Source organism: Crocodylus siamensis, chromosome 14 (assembly GCF_052110815.1).
Source record: "Crocodylus siamensis isolate JL-2025a chromosome 14, ASM5211081v1, whole genome shotgun sequence".
Taxonomy (NCBI): domain Eukaryota; kingdom Metazoa; phylum Chordata; order Crocodylia; family Crocodylidae; genus Crocodylus; species Crocodylus siamensis.
Genome location: NC_143408.1, coordinates 532,898 through 554,395, shown reverse-complemented (window position 1 = coordinate 554,395; position 21,498 = coordinate 532,898). Strand labels below are relative to the sequence as shown.

The following is a 21,498-nucleotide window of genomic DNA, read 5'->3' as shown; positions in this document are numbered from 1 at the left end:
AGATGAAGCCGTGCCCCAAGGACAGAGCCGAGGACAGATCCCAGAACCAACTGCGCGGAGGAGTTAACCGGGCCTCAAACCACAAGCCTAGAATTGGCAGGGCCACCCCCCCCCCCTTAGCTCCTTCATCTTGCCACTAAAAGTATTACTTCTTCCAAGATGTGAATCTGATGCCTTGACTGTGGCAAAACAGTGTTCAGCATTGCACAGACAGCAGAGACAAAAATGACCAGAGTTATTCCTGGATAACTTATTCAGAATTTTAATATATTCAGAATTTTATTATAAACAGTTAATTGTTCAATATTTTACACACAGCAAGATTTAATATTCAAAGATATCTTCTGTACATGTCACTGCTTGGCTCTTTTATGAAAACATTGAAAAATAAAATCAAGCTTTTTTTTGTTTGTTTGTTTGTTTTGTTTTGTTTAAAACCATGGCACATTTTGATCCTTTACTTATTATTTCAAACAAGAGGTATCTGCAAGACTATCAGCATCCTGGGACCTTCTGTGTGCAGAGAGGAAGGCAGGAGCAGCAAGATTAAATATAGAAAAAAAATACAGACTTTACAGAGCTTTACCTAACACGCAACTGAACTTGCCTTTAGCTTATTTAAGGTACAAACAGAATGTTTGCTTTTGGCTGCATTGGTAAAGATGATGTCCAGTACCCACTTCAACAGGATGCCTCAAACACAAGGCACTGTGCTGATACTTGAACAAATCTATTCTTCACCCCAAATAAAAGCTAACGTTTTCCTTTTAGCTTTTTAACATTTTAATTCAGCCTTCAAAGCTAAAATGTGGCCCTTCTACAAACTCCATCAGCTCTCCTCTGCGGAGTCAGGGCTGGGGCAAGCATTTGGTAACTGGTGCCGTGGAAGGTAACTGGTGCTGCTGGAAGAATTCAAGTGCGGTAAGAGTGATCTGGTGACAAGTGGGACAGTACGTCAGAGATACTGGGAACCTCCTAACCCAGTAAAAGCCTTTACCAGTTTCAGTTTCAATCTGTATATTCCTGCTGATGATACTGTGAAATATTTCAGCGTCTTTGTAAATGGGGAGTGGAGGTCTTACCACTGGATACAGTTCAGTTAGTTGCTCAAGCACATGCCTAAATTTAAGCTTGTGATTATATTTCCACTGAGGCCCATGGGACCACTGGAGCCTGTAGCATCCCTAAGCCTGGGCCACAGTGTTTCAATCATATTTTCCAGAACAAGTGAAATGGGATGATTTACAGACCTTGGAACAAAAAAGAACCATCAGAAATAGTTTTCTTGCTGACTCCAACTATTTTGGCAAAATATAAACACTGCTCAAGTTAGTATTAACTTAATTATACAACATTTAAAAATAAATCTCCGTTTCTCCACCTGTCCTCTTCCAGCTTGCCCTGTGCTGCAGGTATTCTGCTGAACTGCAAGGCTGATGCTTGTTCCTGGAGGAACAAAGTGGGCTGATTTAAAAAATGAAACATCCACTTCACTGCATCAGATGTGGCAGTAATGTTTATAATGGCTTGCAAAATAGCAAACTCCTCCAAAGGGCAGATTTACTGTCAGCCTCACTCCTAAGAGGTTCATGACAAGGCAAGCCAAAACAGAGCAGGGTGAAGCACGTGAATGCTCTTACATCGATAGTTGTGGACATTATCCAAGCAGAGTCAACATCGAGCCAAGCAGAAGATAATAAAAAAGGCCAATTTTAATTTATGTTCCTAGAAATAACTCATCTTATCTCAGAGATTTCACGCGTTGAAGTTAGTATGCCTCAATCCCAATCCATTCAACAGCTCCTTTCCCTGGACATGGCTCTTCGGAAACCACCAGGGCACTAGGCGTGTTGTCAAAGGCAGCAAGTTCACGACACAAACCATGCCCTGTTCGGCTCCACATTCACAAGAGAGGTTTAGTGGGGCTAGGAAACAGCAAGAGGATCAAAGGTTTTACTGCAGTTTCTCAGTCCGTCTGCTGTTGCAGTCTCAGCCCGTCTCACATGGACTGACCAAGTAAGTACCCAGCATAAGCCTCTTTACTAAACTTTTTTATGGCACAAAGATTTTGGTTTAATTTCTGACTCGTAAAAGAGGTTCCAGTCTCCATATCAGGGCCCACTCGCCTACTTGAAAGCCGCCGTGGCGAAGGGCTCGGCCCCATCTTCACACCCAGGGACATACAAGAGGGACCCAGCTTGCCTCTTCCCCTCCTGATAGAAAACCTGAGGCTGGAGGATAACTGGCACAGGATCTGCCTCACTCCTGCCTCTTTTCCCGGTTGCCTCCATCAGGTTCCACACAAGCAACGTGGGGAGCAGCTTTGAGGTTTTCCAAAGAGATACCAACATCACAGGCAACACACAAAGATGAAGCAGTGTCCTGTTACTATAACACACGTTTAGGAGGAAAGAGATACACGACCCATAATCCAGAGTACCCTTTAGCAACCTGACAGCAGCCTTTTTCCTTGCCACCATAGCATAAGAAAGGCCTTGCTGCAGCTTGGTCTAGTTCACATCACACCTCTAAGCTAACCCCGCTGGCACGGAGCATGCAGCCATTAGCTCTTCTACCTTACAACACCACAGACTACTTATTTACAAGCCGCCACAAGAAACACTTTTCTGAGCCTAGCAGACAAGCTTTGCAGCAGAGAGCAGTGCAAGGTGCACCGTCTTGCAAAACCAGCGCCACCAGCTTTGCAAGGGACGTTCGGGAGAAGTTATCGTGTAATATTACCGAGACACCTGCCTATTCGCAGGCTCCCGCACCTGCGTGGGGAAGGCAGCAGGGCACAGGCGCCCAGCTTGCATGTTCTGCCTCGCTAGCTCTGCACGCCGAGTTATGCAGCAGGGGGCAGCAAAACCCTCCTCTCTGCAACACGAGGCCCTGGGACAGACTCACCGGAGCCCTGGAAGAGGACCGACCCAGCCTGCCACGCTTCGACCGCCCCTCCAAGGTGGTCGCAGGGGTCCAGGCATCAGCGGCAGCTGCTGCTGCTCCTTCTCCTTTGGGAAAGGAGAGAGGTCTCCCAAGCAGCGTGCTGCAGCCACCCTGCCAGAGCCCTGCTCCACCACCCTGGGCCTTCTCGCTGCTCGGGAAGGGCTTCCCTGCAACGCGTGGCTGGACGACCACGGCAGTCCCCGGGCTTTCAGCTCTGGTCCAAACCGCAGACAGCAGCATCTCCCAGGAAGAAAGGCCGAGCCGACTGCCACGCAGCACCTTTCTGCAGGCAGACGATAAACAGAGAAGTTTCTGTCCAACACGCACAGGTCCCACCACCCACTGAGAGGCTTGTCCCACTGGTGAGGCCTGCCTTCGGGGCTCCTTCCAGCCCCAGCATGGACTTCTCCCCCCTGCACAAAAGCATGCGTAGAAGCCAGGCGCCACTCTCTTCCTCCTCCCTCATCCCCACAGCCACCACTGATGGCATACGCGCAGCACCCCACTGCTAGCCGCTGCCGATCCGGCACCACGCGAAGGTGCTGGAGGAGCTCACAGAGGTGCTGAGCGAAGAGAAAGCCCGGCCAAAGCAGAACACACGTTCGCCTTCGGCGAGCTGAGCGCTGCCAAGCGTGCTACGCAGGGCCCAGCAGCACCAGGGAAAGCAAGCTAGGTACAATACAGGTTCCAGCGTCTGCCTGCGTAACGGGTCTTCTCCTGCTCCCGGCTACAGTCGCTGCAATTCTGAAGTGTCCCAAAGGTAAGGATCCGGCCGGAGCGCTGCACTGCAGGGACTGCACCCTGCGCGCACGCACCCCAGATCTGCACCGGAGCAAGCCAAGAAGGAAACAGGATCCGCGATGTCCGACTCAAGCTAGTCTATCGGGTCATTAACCTCTGTCCGCACTGTTCCAAAAACACACCATCCGCTCCTCCTCAGGCTGTGAATTCAGAAAGAGCCCACATAGTTAATGTTTAACCTTGACAACCGACTCTTTGTCCATAAAGGGGCATCTTCCTCATTACAGCAGAACTCTGGATACTGCATTAGATTCAGATTAGCCATTGTGTACCTGGAGCCACAGAGCGTCTTTGGTCACTACTGCTTAAATTAGGTGGTAAATAATGACAAGCTGTCCTCCCAGCCCTCTGGTAAATGGTCCCTAGTATTGGAATCAGCTGATATTGGATTCTCCCTGATTCACAATAGGTCCAGACCAGAATATTTCATCAAGTCTAGAGTTGCATGGCATTAAAAAAATATCCTTACGAGACACTGAGGTAGACAGCGCCAGAGCAGGACAGAAAAATCCCACAACTTCCTCCTGCCTAGCTGTCATTGATAAAAATTTAAATGTTCTGTGTGTTTTAAGAAAGCAAATGGTTTGTTTTTACAGTGATTTATATATTAAAATAAATTAAAAAATCCTAATAAGAAAATCTCTCCATTAGAAAAGTGTGAGGATAGCTTTTGTTTCCTGCAGTGTAGTGTAGAGCTGCTAGACAGTCAGTAGCTGTAAAGCCCAAGAAGTGTCAGCTAAGCCTCTTGAAACAGAAACTGCTTGTCTGGTATTTACATCATAGATTTTGCATCTGGATTTGCACAGTTTGTACCTTCTGCCTCTGTCACAATGGACTCGGTGCAAGAAGCACAAGGGGCTGCTGTTCCTTCTTCGTGGCGCACCGAAGTCCGTACCGCTCTCTAGGTGCTGCCCTCACAAGCTTAGCTACGGTCTGGCCTTGGCAGCCAGGGGTCAAAGCAAAAGCACCCCCATTCGCTCCATCTCCTGCTCTATTTTCAACACTCGCTTTATCAGTTGTGGAAAGTGCGAAGCAGCAGCACCCAGGCGGGCTCACAAAGCAGCATCCCTACGTGCCTGGCACCCCTCCCAGCCGAGCCAGGAAAACCCCCTCACTCGCAGCACATGGCACAGAGCGGTGCTACACTCGGCTGCAGCTCCCAGACCTTCCAGAACGAGCGGCTGGACACGGCCTTCTCTCTCCTCCTTGCCCTCTGCTCTCCTGCACTAGCGCAACCTGCCGCAGCCAGGGCATTTGCTTCTTGAGCTCAGCGATGCATTTGCGCCCCTCGGCTTCAGACCTTTTCCCCGCCAGCACACGACGCGCGCAGTCTAATACCCTACGCTAGCAGCTCTGCCCATTAAGCAAAGAGCAGCAAAACACAGCACGGTCTGAAAGACAACAGTCAGCATCCTGAGAGCTGAAGGCACCAGCTAACAACTCAGCAGCCCTGACCGGCTTGCAGGGCACAGTGCAGGTATCTCAGAAAACACCAAAGGTCCGCTTGCTGGCCCAGGCCAGACGCCCACGCAGGCGGCAGGCAGAGGCTGGCTCACCACAGCTGGGCTCAACGGCGGCTTCGCTTGCGGAGCACTGAGCGCTCCCCCACTCCTCCGGGGCAGGTTAGTGTCTTTTCCTGTTAGAGTTTTTGCTCTTCCACCTGTCGCGGGTTTTCTCCAACGTCGCTGGGAAAGTGCGCGTGGAAGGTGAAGTGAAGTGGAAGCCAGGAAGCAGCAGAGCAGAGAACTGGGGGGCAGCGCTTCGACGTCTGTCAGCTGCCACCAACCAAGTCAAGTCCAAACTACTTTATCTCGGGGCTTTTAGCTGGAGCCAGCTGACTGTTATATAAATCACAAAACTGTATTTTAAAGCCTTGTCAAGTACAAACTTAACATGTGCTTCATAGTTCCTCAGAGAGTAATCAGCTAAAATTAGTTCATTCTGAAATCCTTGGACCACTTTAAGACCAAACAAACCAACCCCCAATTCTCCCCCGCAAAGGATCATAATAATAATTTATATGAACTTAACATTTAAACCTTAAAAAAAAAAAAAGAGGAAAAGAAAGAGGAAAAGAATGGAACAAAACATTTTAAATATATTACAGCAAACAATATATATACTTAATGCTGCAAGGACAGAAAGCTTGATCTCTCAGGTCAGGGGGCTCCTGCTTTGTTTGGTCTTGAAAGAATCCGCAAAACTCAGACTTGTAGTCCTTTGGCTCCCAGCATATCTTCCTCATCTGCTAATGAGAGAAGAAGCTGCTCCCAAGTGTCCTTAGTATAAAAATAATCTGTTTAGGGTTCAGTCACTCCAGGGAACTGGGAAAAAGAGGAGTACACACTTACAAGAACAGGAAAGCTTCTATGAGAACATACAAAACTTATGTACAAAAAGAAGTGTATATCTTAATACATATGCACCCCACATGTATATACGGCATATGCACACATACACAAACACACACACACACACACACACCCACGCACGCACATGGGATTTCACCCATTTGAAAAGTATGAAAGCAGCAGCTATTGGTCAATCTGAGGACATGGCGCGTCCAACTGATGGGTGTTAAAATCCTTCGGCCGTAGTGAAAGATGCCAGAGACCTTGGAATTCTGCGGAGAACGTCCGTCCCGAAGAAGTTTCCTCCTGCACTGCAACCACGCGGTTCGGATACCGGCAACTCTCATCTCCTTTGCTGGCAAACGCAAATCCCCCTTCTTTTAACCCGACTGACAAGGTCACTTCCTGTTTTGAAACGATGGTTACAGAAGGAACAGCAGCCATGGAAACCTTTTCCATTTATGTTCACAGATAAGTCTCACAACCAGTCAACTTGGCAAAAAAAAAAAAAAAAAAGTCTCTTAATCGCCGGATGATTAAAAATCTGAAGAAAGAGTTTGTAGATGCGTGTCATGCACTGTGGCAGCAACAACAAGAGTCCTGAGATCTGTGGAGGGGAAAAGCGTTGACACAACCCTTGGGCCGAACAGAAAGTGTTAGGAGGGGCTTGACCGAGGCATGGAGAGAATCCGCCCGTTTTTCTTGCCGCCGTTCATGTGAGTGTAAGGTATGTGCTCTTCGTAGTTCCCCTTGAGACCCATGGAGGGCCCATTGTCCCGCCCCAGGACTTTGTCCCTCTGCGAGTACGACGAGGGGTCCAGGGGAATGCTCTCCATGTTCTCAAAGTCCATCTCAAACTCCTCCGTGTCCGGAGGTTTATTTTCTTCACTGTAGAAGAACGAGACCTCCTGGAAGCTGGGGTGGAGGTCCTCCTTCAGCATCTCAATGATCTCAATAAAGGTGGGGCGCATCCTGGGGTTGTACTGCCAGCACATCTGCATCAGCCTGTGCCTGTAGGGGGACAAACAAGAGAATCAGGATCTGGCAGGGGGTTGCCATCCTGGACACTGGCCGGCACCAGACCCAGAGGTATCTAGTCTCTGAGCCCCTGTTGGGGCAGACTCCCTGCAATCGCTGCCACTCTCCTGGGCACGCTCTCCTCTCTTGCTCTCCTCCTGTTTTCTGCTTCTCTCTACAGTCTCCTGCTCCTTCCCTCGGCTCCTGCCAGGGCCTGCAGCTCCCGCCAGCTCCTTCCAGGCCATGTTTATTCCTGCACCAGGTCTCAGCTTCGCCATCTCCAAACTGCTCTGGGGGAAGTTCTTGTCGAGCCTCCCTGCATCTCATCCCTGCAGCATCCCCACCCACCTCTGCCCACTGCTCACTTCTGTAGGCAGCCAAGCCCTGTCCACATCCCAGACCAGGACCCAGAAACCGCCCTGGACGGCGAGTGGTGTCACGCAGGCCAGGCCATCAACAGCGCAGGGCCACCCAAGTGCAGGAAACACGAGGAGAGACGAGCCCCACTGCTAGGAGCAAAACAATCTTGGTGGCCTGCACCAGGCATGGGGATTCAGTCTGGAGGGGGCTTGAACAGCCACATGCCGTTTACCACTCTGGACTCCGGGCACGCTCACCATCATGCTGCCACACTTGCCCCTTTAGCACTCCTAGCAGTGGGAAAGTGACCCTGCAGCTGCCTCAGCATGAATCCTGGCAGTTGAGCCCTAAGCGCAGTGCAGTGTGGAAGAGCTGACAAACCCGCAGGGGAGGGACTCAGCAAGGCAGCTGGCCTTTCCTCATGAGGCAGACACCTGGCCAGCAGCCTATGGAGAGCCGCCTTCCTTCTGGCCTAGCAGCGGCCCAAGAGAAACCTGCACTTCACACAGCAGTGCCAGTGCGGCAAGCCTCCCCAGGACAGCAGCATCTAGGATCTCTGGATTAACATGCAGCTCTCCCACATCCACAGCCACAGGCAAACCACTGTGCAGCCACCAAGACCCTGCCTGGCACACTGCTTGGGGCCCCTTGGCTGCCTAGGACCAGCGCTTTCAGGCAGGGGCGGCTGACGCATTGCTTGCTTGTATTTTACACTCCCCAAGTCTGAACTCTCAGGTTTCAGCAGCCTGTTCCTACACTATAAGAGCCAGGTTTGTTCTCCTTTCTGGTCACCTGGGCTGGCTCATGACCTTTATTTTCCACTCTGGTCACTCTCAGGGTAGGGGGCTGCATTTTCCTTGGTGGGTGGCTCTCAGCCTGCTGCTCTGCTCTTCCATTCAGAGTGTGCATGTGCAACCTGTGCTGACTGTACACTGGCAAAGAGGCATAACTCAGGCACTCCCAGCTCGCCTGTTGTACTTACAGTCGCTCTGGACAGTTGTCTGGCTGATCCAGGTACCCTCCGTCCATTACAAATTTTAGCACCTGTTCGTTGGACAGTCCCTGGTATGGCTGCTCTGCCAAGCTACTTATCTCCCAAAGCACAACTCCGAACGACCTGCAGAAGATCACAGTCTTTGTCAGGCAGGCACAGACAATCCACAGATAACATCTTCAAACCCGACTGGGGGAGGATTTTAGCAGGTGCACTATTTCTGAAACTGCATTAAGAGTGCATCATAAAGAGCTGAGCTCTCACACAGACTGAGGTAAGTGACCTGCTGTTGTGGCTCCTACTGCCCGTCATCCTGACATGCCGGGTACAACTTACCACACATCTGAGTAAGTAGTAAAGACGCCATCCTTCAGCGACTCGGGCGCCATCCACCTCACGGGCAGCAGTCCTTTGCCTCCCTTACGGTAATAATCGGTCTCGTAGATGTCTCTGGTCATGCCGAAGTCTGACAGAAGAAAGCAGCATGCGTTCAGTGTCACTGCCCCGGGCCCAGCCCAGCCCTGCTGGTGACTGGAAGGGCGAGGATGGTCACCGAGCACGCGCTGTCCTACCACACGCGACGCCGAGACAATCACTGCAGTGGGCAGGGCCAAGCTGCCTCGTGGGGGCCTTCTCTTTGGGCCACCCCTCAATCTCTGCGGCACCAGTGCCAAAACCTCCTGCGAGACTTGCAGCAGGCGAGGCTCTAGAATAGGTTCTCAGCCTCGGCCTTTTTGGAGTTGAATACACACAAAAGCTTAACGGCCGATCAGAACATCGCACAGCCTGGGCCTTTTGAGGTCTCCTTTTCCTGAGGCTTGACTTGAGCTGCTGCAAGGTTAAATTAGGCAGTTCACTTACCTGCAGCTTTGGGCATGGCAAGTGAAAGAGAGACCTGACACAAGAAAATTAGCCCAGATAAAGGACTTGAAAGGACAGACAGCATCCATCCTGGATTTCACACAGCCTCCTCCTCATTAACTGAGGCTTGCTACCAGCTTTGGAGCACACGACACATACCTCCAATTTTTACAGTAAAGTCTTCTGCAACCATGCAATTACGAGCTGCCAGGTCTCGGTGGACAAATTTTTTGGCATTCAGATAAGCCATACCATCAGCAATCTCTGCAGCCATCTGTATCATCTCCCTGAGAGTTGGTGGGGGACGGCCAGGGTTATTCTACGATGGAGAGAAAGGGTCAGAGACCACAGCCAGGCAGTTTGTCAGGGGCGTCTGCATCTCCTTGCTCCTGCCCTTACCTCAGCATCGGGTCTCAGGGAACGCAGGTAGCTCTTCATATCTCCATGTGCCATCAGCTCCATGACAACCAGCGTAGGCTGGCCTTTGGAGACCACCCCTAGGAGACGCACCTGAAAAACGGAAAAGGGATTCCCTGTTAGACCGTGTCCAAGCACGCGTGCCCGCCAAGCCAGCATTTCCCTGGCTGCTGACTGCAACAAGACGTGGGGCCTGACCACACCATGGAGTTGCGGAGCAGGATGCACTTTCCAAACTGCTCCTTGGGTGACCCTGTTCTGCCTTTAACACATGTGGCTGCCTTTGCAGCGGGACCTGCCCGGCCCACGAGCTGGATGGAGCCACGGGAGTCCCACCCAAGATGGAGATGCTTCACTTACCACATGATGGCAACTGAAGCCTTTCATGACCGAAGCTTCGTTCAGAAACTCGATGCGCTCCCGAAGACTGGCAGATTCGTTCACGGTTTTCACGGCGACCCGGGTCTCGGGCTCCCCTTTCACAATGTCTTTGGCGATCCCTTCATACACCATCCCAAAGGAGCCTTGACCCAGCTCACGGAGGAGGGCGATCTTGTCTCGGGCCACTTCCCATTCATCGGGGACATAAACTGTAACACAGACAGACATTGGGGTGAGCACGGCCGTCGCCAGGAGGGGTTCTCACAGCAGGGGCTGAGCCCCACAGGAATCGAGTCTGGGAGCCCCTGGGCCTCTGGCACAGTCCTCCGCAGCACAGAGCAGAGGGTGGGGGATGAGACGGGGACATGTCCTCCCCTCTGCATGGCCAGTTACTCCTGTGCAAAGCAAATGCAAAGCACTGCTTCCTCAGGGCAATGCACGGCACACCCAGGCTGCCCTGCTGTCAGTCGCCGCATGAGGGCAGGAGCTGAGCCCAGTCCAGCTCACGGCAGCGCTCGTTGCCTTGGCAATCTGCACCAAGGAAGAGACTGCCGTGCGAGCAGCAGGACCGCAGCAGCTGGTCAACAGCAGAGTGGAAGGTGGGTTGTGATCCTAGACTAGTCCTGGAATGACACTGGCCGCCTGCGCTGAAGCTTGCTGCTCCAACACCAGCGGCCTCTCCTGGACTGGATCCAGATTTCTGCACTGAATTTGCTGCCCGTGAAGACGCAACAAGTCTAAACAAATGAAGGACAGAAAACTGTTCTCAAATTTAAAACACTGAACTAACCGTGCTGTTCCCAGGCTGGGAGCCTTGCTCTGGGAAGACCTAGGCTGTGGCCAACCAAGACTGCTGCCCTGCAGCGGCGAACAAAGGGAGACAACCAACAAGCAGCTTCCTGCACCCCCAAACCTTTCCAATGCTGCGAGGTTGGATGTGCAGCCCTCAGCTTAAACTTAAACACAGAGACCATTTGTTCAAACTGACTGGCCATGCACAGCAAGAGGCAGAAACCACTTTTCAGTGCATTAGCTTGGGAAGCTATCTGGGAGATGGAGGGCAGGTGGGCAACAGAAGTGTTGACTCCGAGCCTAGGAGACGTTCTTTGGAAAGCACTGCATGTCAGAGGCTTCCACTTCTGCTGCAAGAGGTCAAGGTTCCCCAGGGGCTAACCCTCAGCAAAAAGTCCTGGACAAACAGAACAGCTGACAGGCAGCAAAACACCAACACCTCCTTCCTTACAGCTCCTGTGCTGTAGCCACCAACCCAACGCAGCAAGCTCATTAACAGCACAAGACTCCTAGATAGTTCCCGTGGCCCCAGATGAACAGCACTCTGTCCTAACCAGTCCTCTTCTCTACCCCAATATTGCTCCAGCAGCTGGATTCCCCACTGGGAGCAGCAGCTTCCGATGGGCAAGACCACCCCGGTACGATTTCAGAGTGCTCTCGTGTTTCCAAAAGAGTTGTTCAAAACAAAGCGCAGCACCACGAGTGCCAGAGCTGCAGCATGGCTCTCACCGTCGCTGGCGCTGAGGTACTCTGGGTTAGAAGAAGCGTAGAGAGGCCCAGTTGGTCCTTCGGTTTGTCTGAAACAGAGAGGACAGAGCAAGTCTTCAGCATACCCCCAGGTCTGTGCCTTGCATGCCAGGCACTTAGGCCGAATACAGCTTACTCGCAGCCACACTGGCTCCCGAAGTACAGGGCAGACTCTCTCAACATCAGATATTCACGTGCTATACAACATGTCACTCAGCAGTGAGGCAGACATTCATTATTTTTTTCAGAAAATAAAGACGATGCCCCCAGGAATAATGAACTTGTCTCTGGGGAAAACATTCTCTTTGCTCTGCTGAGAACGATGAAGGTCACCCACCTCTTTTTCACAAGCACGTACACAATGCCAATAGCTCCAATAATTATTGAGGCAAAAATGATCGGGACAACAATAACAGCGATATTAGGCTGAGCATTCACTAGAAAGAGAAAGAGAGAGACAATGTGCCGCTTTACATATACTTCCAAACAGCATCGTGTTTCTAGAATGAAATGCCCTCCAGAAGCCACGCAAAGTGCAGGGCGAGACCCTGCCAAGCTAATGGGCAAGAGGTACTCTGTGCCATACAGGAGCAGGCTGAGGCCGTGGCACAGATCTATTCTTGCCAGAGCCCGACGAGTTGTGACCAGAGCGAGACTGGCAAGAACCTCAGCAGTGTGAAGACTGGGTACCCAAACCCGTTCGCTGGTCCATGCTAAACACAAGCAGTCTAAGGGCTTGATGAATGACTGCGGATGAGCATCCTGACCAGCTCCCAAACAATCGCTCTCACAGGAGAGGTTCCACCTTCCCAGTCTTCTTGTGCTCCCACACACAAGCCTCGCACAAAGGTGTCAAGTGCCTTGGAGCGAGCATTTTCCCACCACAGGTTCATTATGGCACAGAACCTCTCTTCAGCGTCAAGCACAAGCTAAGGAAACTACGTCCCCATGTCGAGGAGTTTCCCAGCAGCTCACGTGCCCACAGGACAGCAGCTTGCTGGGTTGTGAGACCGCAGGCTGCTGCCCACAAGAAACACAGGGTCACACAGGCTTGCAAACTGAACCTGAGCACCCAAAGGAAGTGGAGCAGCTTCTTACAAGACTGCTTCTGTTTTCCAGATGCACCTCCTACTTGTCAAGGCAGACTTCTCCCCCACACCTCCATCCTGCCCAGCCAGCATGGCCTTGCCAGGCCCCCTCCCCCAGAGAATGGCTCGGAGAAAGCAAGCTCACAATAGTCAGCCACGTAGAAGTAAGTCGGCTCTGTCCACGACCCGTTGCCTGCCAGCGAGGTGGCTCGGATCCGGACGCTGTAGTTACCAGGCTGTAGCGCACGCAGTTTACAGCCCTGCTCACTGGCAAACTGCTTACGGGAGACACAGTAGTGCGCTTCCTGGAGGAGGGAAGACAACAGCTTTACTGCCTCTCAGAGAACGTAGCACCATCAGGGGATCCACAATAACCAAGCATCCTTACCTAGGCTAGGCTGCAAGTCTTCTCCATGCAAACACCTGTTAACCTCCTACAGAGATGCAGTGTAATGTCTCCTTGCCTAGGGAGCCTGGTAGCCATCAAGACTGAGCTGATGCTGGCAGCCGGGTCCCAGATGCAAGGTAACACATGGGAGTGTAGGCTGGACTTCAGAGCGTGCTAGGGGGTGGGCAGCCTGAGCATGAGCTGGCAACTCGCTGTGGGCAGTTTACGGACTGAACACAAGTGCAGCACGTGAGGACTGGAGAGTGCCCAGAGCTCCTGGTCCTTCATCACAGGAGATAGCTACAAAAGGCTTTTATTGACAGCCCCGTGCTTTTACATTTATTTCAGCTGAACAACAGTTAGGTATTGCAGCCAGCAGACGCTTACTATTCAAGCCTCTGAAAAAAAGCTAACCTCCAGGCCAAATCAGATTTTCACTCAGCATTAAATGAACATTCAGAAGCGCAAGAAGAGTCCTCAAACAAGGGGAAAAAAAAAGAGAGCCAGAAGGTCAAGACACAAGCCTTCTTCCCAGCTCATAACTTATGGACATATTTAATACTCAAAGCTGCTCAGTCGCTAAACAGTGCGATCTGTAGGAGTCCCGTTGTATTCAGGGCAATAAAGCCCTGAGGAAGGAAGCCCCTGTGCCAGGTTTACAAGTGAGATCTCGGGTTAGCAGGGAGCTGCAGGACGTAATTTGCAGTGCTGACCATCACCATGAAGGATGCTACAAGGAGTTGCAGGTTTGCCGGCCAGCATCCATGCCACTGCAGCTGATAAATACCTGTGCAAGTCAACTAAAGCAGGTTGCCTGCTGCTGATGTGCAAGGCAGCTATATCACGCAACCCAAGCACCCACTGCTGGACTCTCCTGGCACCATCTGATCCACCCCATAGTCGAGCTGTGCAGCAGGAGACTGCAGCCAGCTACTCTGGAGCAAACATGTCCAGCAACACGCAAACCTCTGAAGGCAGAAAGACACCGAGACATCCAATCCAACTTCCCACTGAACAGCTGCTCCCCAGCAAATTCGTGGCAGATGTTATGGCCAGGCCGTGTGGCACCCATCACATCCACCTGGTGCAGAGGAGGCCTGAGGCAAAGGGCTTGGAAAGTCTCACCTCTGTTTCCCCAAGACGTCCATAATTCACTTCATACAGCACGATCAGCCCATTTGGCTCCTTTGGCTCCTGCCACTTCAGATGAACAGCATTTTTTTCCACCAGTTCATGGCTCACTGGACCCACGATGTCATCTGCTTTAGCTAGAACCAGCAGATTTCGATAGATCAGGTTCAAAAATTCCTTTAAAAAGTTTTCCAGAATTTTACAAAATGCAGAACTGAGCTGAGCCAAAAGCAGGGAGGAGGGGAAAGGGGGCGGAGGTGGTGCCTGCGCCACCTCCATGCAAGGCCAGCGTGGCCACAGCAGGTCCCCAAGCATGCTCCAAAAGGCAGCTAGCTCACCAAGGAAGCCGCTGCGTCCACACACGCTCACCTGACTGAGCCAGCAGTCTGGGCTTACCTTCCGGCATGGTTCTGGCACTGACGTAGGCTGCAACACTGCACCGGGACTCCTGGGCATCGTGGTTACAAGCATGCAGTTCAATGCGATACCCAGTAAAATGCCGCAGACCTGAGATAACCGTGGACTCCTTAAACATCACCCTCTCAAAAGGCTTCTGCTCCTCCGTGTTCCCAGTGGCTGCAGCGGAGGTGTTTGGTGAGGAGGTGATGGTGGGCATCACCACAGTGGCATTTGCCACAGTGCCAAGGTCTCTCCGTTTTCTCGACGGCCTGCCAAACAACACATTCAAAATGCTGTTCATTGCGTTTAACTCAAATAGATTCATCTGGAGTGAAAGGGTTAAAATGGAGAGCTCAGAGTTCATATGGAAACTCAACGCAAGGCGGGCGCACTTGCGATGCAGCAAAACGTGGAAGTATTCAGGGTTTTGTTTTATTGTTTTTAAATGACAAACCCCTCTTGCCTCTACAGAACAGCCTCTTCATGGCAAAAAACAACAGAAACTAAAGGCTCAGGTATCAGCTCAGTCTGCCCCGTCGGAGGAAACCGCGCCGTTACTAACCCCAAGGCACAGGATCCCTCAGACAAGGGCGCAGCACTTGGGAGCTCACCCGGCCTGGTCTCGACATCTGAGCGCACGGAGCCGTGTCAACAAGGCAAACCTCTGAGCGTCTTTGGGGTCTCGCTATAGACCTGCGTTTGAGGCTCGCTGGGCCCCGGGCACGTTACTCTGAGCCCTGCCCATTCTGCTTTGTAGAAAGTTTTAACCCTTTCAAACACAACAGGGCACAGTCATTTCCTGAATGCTTTCAACATGAAAAAACGATTTTAGAAGCTGCTACTGTCAGATTCACATCATGCGCATTAGTCATACCCAGCGCTTGGTAACCAAGTGTTTTCTGTTAGATTATTGTACAGGAGTTAGTCAATCTGCTTCAACTTCCCGCCATTGCGAACATTAAGCTGTCAGATAAGACTTTAGCAGCTCCCACCCCTAAAAGTGAAAGCAGCCAGTTAATTTGAAATATGATATTGTGCTTCGCCAGACTTCAGGCCCACCCGCCAATTTAGATTCTCTTTTTAAAGAATCTGAATGCCGAGTGTCATAATCCGGATTTAGCGTTCAACCCCTGCGGCACCTTTTGGGGAGGAATTCCAGGCTTGGACTTGTGAATGATCAGGAGATCCAGCTGCATCCATGATAAATTACCATTGGTTGATTAAGAGGAATCCAATTTTTTTTTGTTAAAGTCACAGTCACCAGGTTGAAGGGGACAATGGCTGGCTTTCTACCCATCCTAGGAAACAGAAGGCACCTGGACAGTGCCCACGCTGTGGCCAACTCAGAGTTTAAAAATACAACAAGCAGTTGAAGCAAGTCTTTGCTGCTGAATTGAACTTTCCACCGCCACCCACAGACTGCCAAGCAAATGACTGGTTAATTAAAATTGCAACAGGTGATTCCAAGATCAAGCGTTTACCTAGAGTACTCAGCTCCATTCCCTGATGTAATTTTTCTGAAAAAACAAATGCAACCACTTTGAAAGCAGATTTTAAACATTTCCTCTAATTCGATAGCACTAACAAATTTATCAACAGGAGGAAAGAACAAGAGACACCAGATGAGATTCAGCTGAGCATGTCCAGTTTTAGTCTTCTCTTCTTGCAATTACTAATTAACTCAAGACACCATTTCTAAGTTGTTGTTGTTACAACTGGTGCATTGCTCTGAACTGTGTCCTCTAACCAGGAGGCAGAGTTCAAAGATGCAATTCTAGGTCACAGTAACCACCCCCTGCCCTGAGGAATCTTTATGGCTAACGACAAACCTTGTTTGTACTTAAAAGTGTAGCTGTACCCACTGCTGATGAAGTGCTGACTCCGCAGTCCCCAAACGAAGATCATTTAGTTTTTCAGCAGTAAAACAGTAACCCCCCGCGCAGAGCTGTGCCACTCAGTCATCCACCCTGGGGCGGCCAATGGAAAAATACAAAAAGAACCAAGAGAAGGTCCGGAAGCACGAGCATCCTCCTCCTGGGTGTAGAGCATTCCCTTGCTAAGCCTCTCCTTCAAAATATCAATAGGCCATTTTGGCTGGCAGAGAGGCTTGCCATATCCAACCCCCAGACTCAGATTCCCTTCCTCTGTGCCAGCAGGGCTAGCAGCCCTGGGGCAGAGTTTAGCCTCAGTGGTGCGGCAGAGACCAGCTCATAGCAGCCGTCCTGTGGCCTGCAGGAAACACAAGCCTTGCACCCAGGACTCCTCTGTTCAAGGGAAGATGAGATCTGGGCCTCACGTGTGATGTTCCAGCTTTCACATCTTCTCCATGTAACGTTCTCCCCTGCCCTCAGCCCCAGTCAAAGCAGCACTTTGCACACCACTTCACACCTGCGCATAACTTCCCAGTACAAGAACAAACAACAGGAGGGAAGAAATCAGCTGGTGTCAGACACAAGGGGAAAGGCATGAAGCCCGTCACTGGCATGAAAGGCACCTGCCACCTACAGCCATGAAGGCGTATGCAGTACAGGGCCTTTAGAAATCTGTGCCCGCCCTGCCAGAGCACCCAGGAGACCCGTGCTAGCACTCCCCCAGCTCAGCCAGCCCGCCATGCATGACCTCCACGCAGACCAGAGAAGGGAGGGACTGTGGCTGGGGCCAGCCGGGCAGTGCGCAGCACTGGGCGTGCAAACAGCGCCCAGGGAACAGAGTTCCTGCAACAGCAACAGGGAAGGAGGGGAGAGGACAGGACTGGCCCATCCTATTCTGCAAAACCTGCTGCCACAGGGGGCCCTGCAGCTGAGGGGCTCCCTGCGTCCCCTGCCGCCTTCTTCAGGGCAGGAGGCCCCAAAACTATTTCTTGCAGGGGGCCCCAAAAAATTGTGGGCCAATCCTGGGAGAGGAGGACAGGCAGGAGAAAGGAGAGGGGAGGAGAGGAGAATGAGTGGCAACTCCTCTCAACTGTCCCCCCGCCCCCACTTGCTGCCCATGCCCTGCTCATCTTCTCCCCCAACCTGGGCCCCCTCCCAGCAACTGCCCAGGCATCGCGTTCCAGCAGAGTCTGTGCAGCATGCTGGGGGGACATCAAGCAGACGGAGGGCATAGAAATCAGAGGTGGATTTAAAGACACATCCTGCTCTGCTGCCAGACCCAGCCAGGCTGCCCTGGACACATCCTGAAAGGCAACACTGCAGGCAGGCTGCACTGGTGGTGCCTCCGATGCTCGCTCATCAACACTGAAGTGAAGGGGGCTGCGTTAACAAGGTCAACCCGTGTAAACAGGCTGGCAGTTTCCCCCTCAGCAGGCTGACCAGGCAGCTTTCTGATGCCCTGTTTCTTCCCAGCACACATCCCCCAGCAGCTGACCTGCAACGCATCCGAGGCTGGCTGCGCAGGGACGTTTAAAAGGTCGGGCTGTCAGGACCGCTGGCCCAGACACAGCGCGGGCTGCGCATGGGACGGTGACTCTCAGTCCTGCGTGCCAACAAGCATGTTAGGCCCCAGGCAGTTCCCTGGTGCTGTGCCTTTCCCAGTGGCACCCGCTCACTTAAACAGCTCCAGCAGGAAGGAAAGGGCAAGCGAGTGACTGCAGGAGCTGCGCCGTGTCAGCAGCAGGCATCCCTCGCTCAGGTGCAGAGGGGCAGTGCTGCTTAGTGGCAGGTTTTTAATAAAACCCTGCGTTGCAGCAGCTTGGCCTTTGTCAGGTGGCTGCACTAAATACCTCATGGTTAAGGGTGGCAAGCACAGAGCAGGTTTCGTGTTTGGAACTGATTCTGACAGCTAAGAGGGCAAATTACCAGCGACTCCAACCCGATTCCCATAGCGCTTTCTCTGCAGCTCACACAAAGTGCGAACACATTCAACATCATTTAACGTGACAGTGTGTGCCATTCAGAACAGGACATTTACCACCCACAGCAGTTACATTCCTCACGGTATTGGAGGCATTTCCCAGGCTAAATACAGAGAAGGCTGCGAATACCGCAGCAGAGGCCCAGGCTCCAGCATGGTAAACTACCCATTTTCTTTTATTTTTAAAAGGCTACAGCGCAAGAGCCACAAAGAGTTTTGGGCAGAGCAAAACAGCCGTTTCTGGCATCACGCAAGTTCTCAAGTTCTAGCCGCCTTGGGTTGAGCAGAGGAGAAACCGAGCCTAGGAGGATCTCCCAGCACCGTAGTACCGTCCTGTTCTAACGGGTTTGTTCAGCAGCCTCAAACATGCACGTGCCCACACACTGCTGCCTTCACCGGACAGCGAGCCCCAGGGAGACCGGCACTGCACCCCCGCGCCGCCTCCTCTCCACCTCCCTTGCATAGTCTGCTTGCACCTCCCTGCCCCAAGCCAACGACACCCTGACCACAACGCAGGACGACGGCGGCAGAGCCCATTACCTGGGGACGAAGACCTCATTGTGCAGATAGTTCTCGAACGTCTTGCGGAAGGCAGACTCCTCCAGCTCCTTCTGGATCTGAGAGTCCGTCTTCGGGCAGGAGCAGCACTCCCCACTGACCTCCTCGCTTTCGCTTTGATTGTATTTCTGAGGGTCTTCAGACTCAAAAGGGGGAGACCACGTCCTTGAGGGCAATTTTAAACCTGTGGAGAGAAGATTTCTTTATATCACCCACATTCCATGTAGCGGGAGCAGAGGTCCCAGCCGGCCACAGACAGGAAGGCTAGGGAGCTTCAGTGCTGCTCTGCTGCGCAGTCAAAGCAGGGGAGGCCTCTAGGAAAAGGAAGGCACTGGTCTGCAGCTGCATGGCAGCCACTGGGGGAGCAGGGCCTGTGCATCCCCTGCAGAGGAGCCCTCCAATCCAGCTACATGCTTGTTTCTCTCAGCTCCCTGGGTGCTGCAGCACTCAGCGTACAACACAATGAACACCGCTGTTCTCCCGTCAGACCAAATGAAATGGGCTTAGTCTCAGGACAACAGATATTCTGGCAGCCTCATTTAGAAATGCTGAAGAAGGTGCAGTTCATGACTACAGCCAACGCTTTCATCAGCTATTTAGCTATTTGGTTGTTTGCTGCGAGGCGGCCAAGGAACACAATCCTGTCTGCACTCTGTGTTGGCACTACAGAGTCACGCCCTGGGTTTACAAGCAGTGTTGTGAAAGTCACAGCATGGCATGAAACATCCGGGCACAATGACTTTTCAAACACACTCACGCGATGCAGACGTTCCTTCCAGTAGGATACAGGAGTTCATCTGAGGGAAACATTATGCTGAAATCTAGCAAAAACTGTAGTAATTTTGAAACAAGTGTCCCACAAGTGTAAGTGGGTTAACACGCCAGCCCAGCAACTGTCCTCGCATGCTACAAAAGTCGCAGGCAGACTCTGCAGACAGCTCTGGCCTTTGCCCTCAAAATCAAAACAAAGCAACTTCTCCACTTGGCAGAGTCATTAGTGGGACAGGCACCAACTGAGCAGCTCTTCACACAAGTCATAAATTAAAGATCAGAACTATGTCAAGGGTGTCCCTAGAAGCCCAGCAAGTAGACAAGACTTGCAACCTGCTTCCCACCCTGTGAACCTTCCTGTCAAGACCCCATAACCCCAGAGAAGCATCTTCCAATTCATGCACGATGGAAATTGCTTTCCGACAGGCCTGTCAGCTCCAGCTCACAGCACTGGACTGGCACACAACGGAGGTGGTGCTCCAACTGGCCCTGAAGGGGTTACAAGTGCTGGCATGTGGATGACTCTATCTACATGGAACCCAAATGATGCAGAAAGACAGTCCTCAATTTTGGCGGCTGCTGCTCTCAAAGACAGCAGGCGTCCTCCACAAGGCCATTAGTAAAGGCCTTGCTTAGCCACGATTTAAAATAGGCTTGGTTGTAACCTGAATGAATTCTCACGTGGCTTGGGTGTCTGGCAACTAGGGTGAAATGCTGATGTTTGGTCTCGCACACTGGCTCCACAGCTCTTTAATTCATAGTTGTGAAAAGCCTTTGGACCGCTCTGTTCAGGCTTCAACCTAATGCTTAGAAATCGTGCACAGCTCAAACTCTGGTCCTACCACAGCTCATCCAGTCAATACAGGCAGAGCCTTAAGTGACAGGCAAGAGATTTTTGGACACTACCCAGTCTCTGACCCTGAGACGAAGCTGGAAGCCAATGGATGGAGTTACAGCAGAGGTTAATTTGGACCCAGGTCTTCAGAAGCCCAATGCTGTTTGTATCTGAAGAGCTTTTATTAAACTGGTTGCTCCGTTCAAGAGAAGCAGGGGCAGGGTGTGGATCCCAGGGGGACTGAAGCATCCAATTTTGTTGTGCAAAAATATGTTCGCTGCAAAGTTGGCACAAGGCCTGGCAGGAGCAACCACATTGATTCAAGTACACAGAGGGAAAATACAGCCTTGCAAGCTCTTGTACTTCACTGCGTGCTCCCAGAGCAATGCTGGCAAACACAAAACCCCATATCCCACTCATCTTCCATGTGCCAGGGAAAGAACCCCAACCCCCAGGGCCCTAGGGGCCAGAAGCATCATACCTTAGGTGCAGGCACTTACCCTTCAGGCAGTAATCGAGCTCGTACAGCTCGCTGTCCTCAGGCTGCTGCTGCCAGTACACCAGGTAGTGTGTAATGTTCCCATTGGGCTCTGAGGGTGGCTTCCACTTCAGAATGATCTGGGACGAGGAGTTGGAAACCGATATTGGATCTAATGGGACTGAGGGAACTGAAGGGAGAAAGACAAAGGTCATCACATCACCCTAGCCTGAAGCAAGTGGAATAAAAGGTACAACTGGGACTGATCGCCACTACTAGGCCATCAGGACTCTGAGCTGCTCTTTCTCCAAGGGGCCTACCAGCAGCTTCA

The 21,498-nt window shown here is 51.7% G+C and overlaps 1 protein-coding gene across 1 annotated transcript in view; it reads right to left on the bottom strand.

Annotated features, from left to right (window-relative positions):
• Nucleotides 1–246: 246 nt before the first annotated feature.
• The window catches only part of INSR (insulin receptor), a 69,167-nt gene continuing 47,915 nt past the window's right edge, over nucleotides 247–21,498 (bottom strand). Inside the window, exons 9-21 of the mRNA XM_090026942.1 lie at nucleotides 21,190–21,357; nucleotides 19,066–19,267; nucleotides 14,671–14,942; nucleotides 14,269–14,411; nucleotides 12,901–13,060; nucleotides 12,005–12,104; nucleotides 11,650–11,717; nucleotides 10,108–10,337; nucleotides 9,730–9,840; nucleotides 9,490–9,649; nucleotides 8,806–8,935; nucleotides 8,458–8,592; nucleotides 247–7,109 (exon numbers count right to left, since the gene is read on the bottom strand). Coding sequence (XP_089883068.1) covers nucleotides 6,755–7,109; nucleotides 8,458–8,592; nucleotides 8,806–8,935; nucleotides 9,490–9,649; nucleotides 9,730–9,840; nucleotides 10,108–10,337; nucleotides 11,650–11,717; nucleotides 12,005–12,104; nucleotides 12,901–13,060; nucleotides 14,269–14,411; nucleotides 14,671–14,942; nucleotides 19,066–19,267; nucleotides 21,190–21,357 — 2,234 coding nt within the window. The 3' untranslated portion in view covers nucleotides 247–6,754. The remainder of the gene's footprint in view (nucleotides 7,110–8,457; nucleotides 8,593–8,805; nucleotides 8,936–9,489; nucleotides 9,650–9,729; nucleotides 9,841–10,107; nucleotides 10,338–11,649; nucleotides 11,718–12,004; nucleotides 12,105–12,900; nucleotides 13,061–14,268; nucleotides 14,412–14,670; nucleotides 14,943–19,065; nucleotides 19,268–21,189; nucleotides 21,358–21,498) is intronic.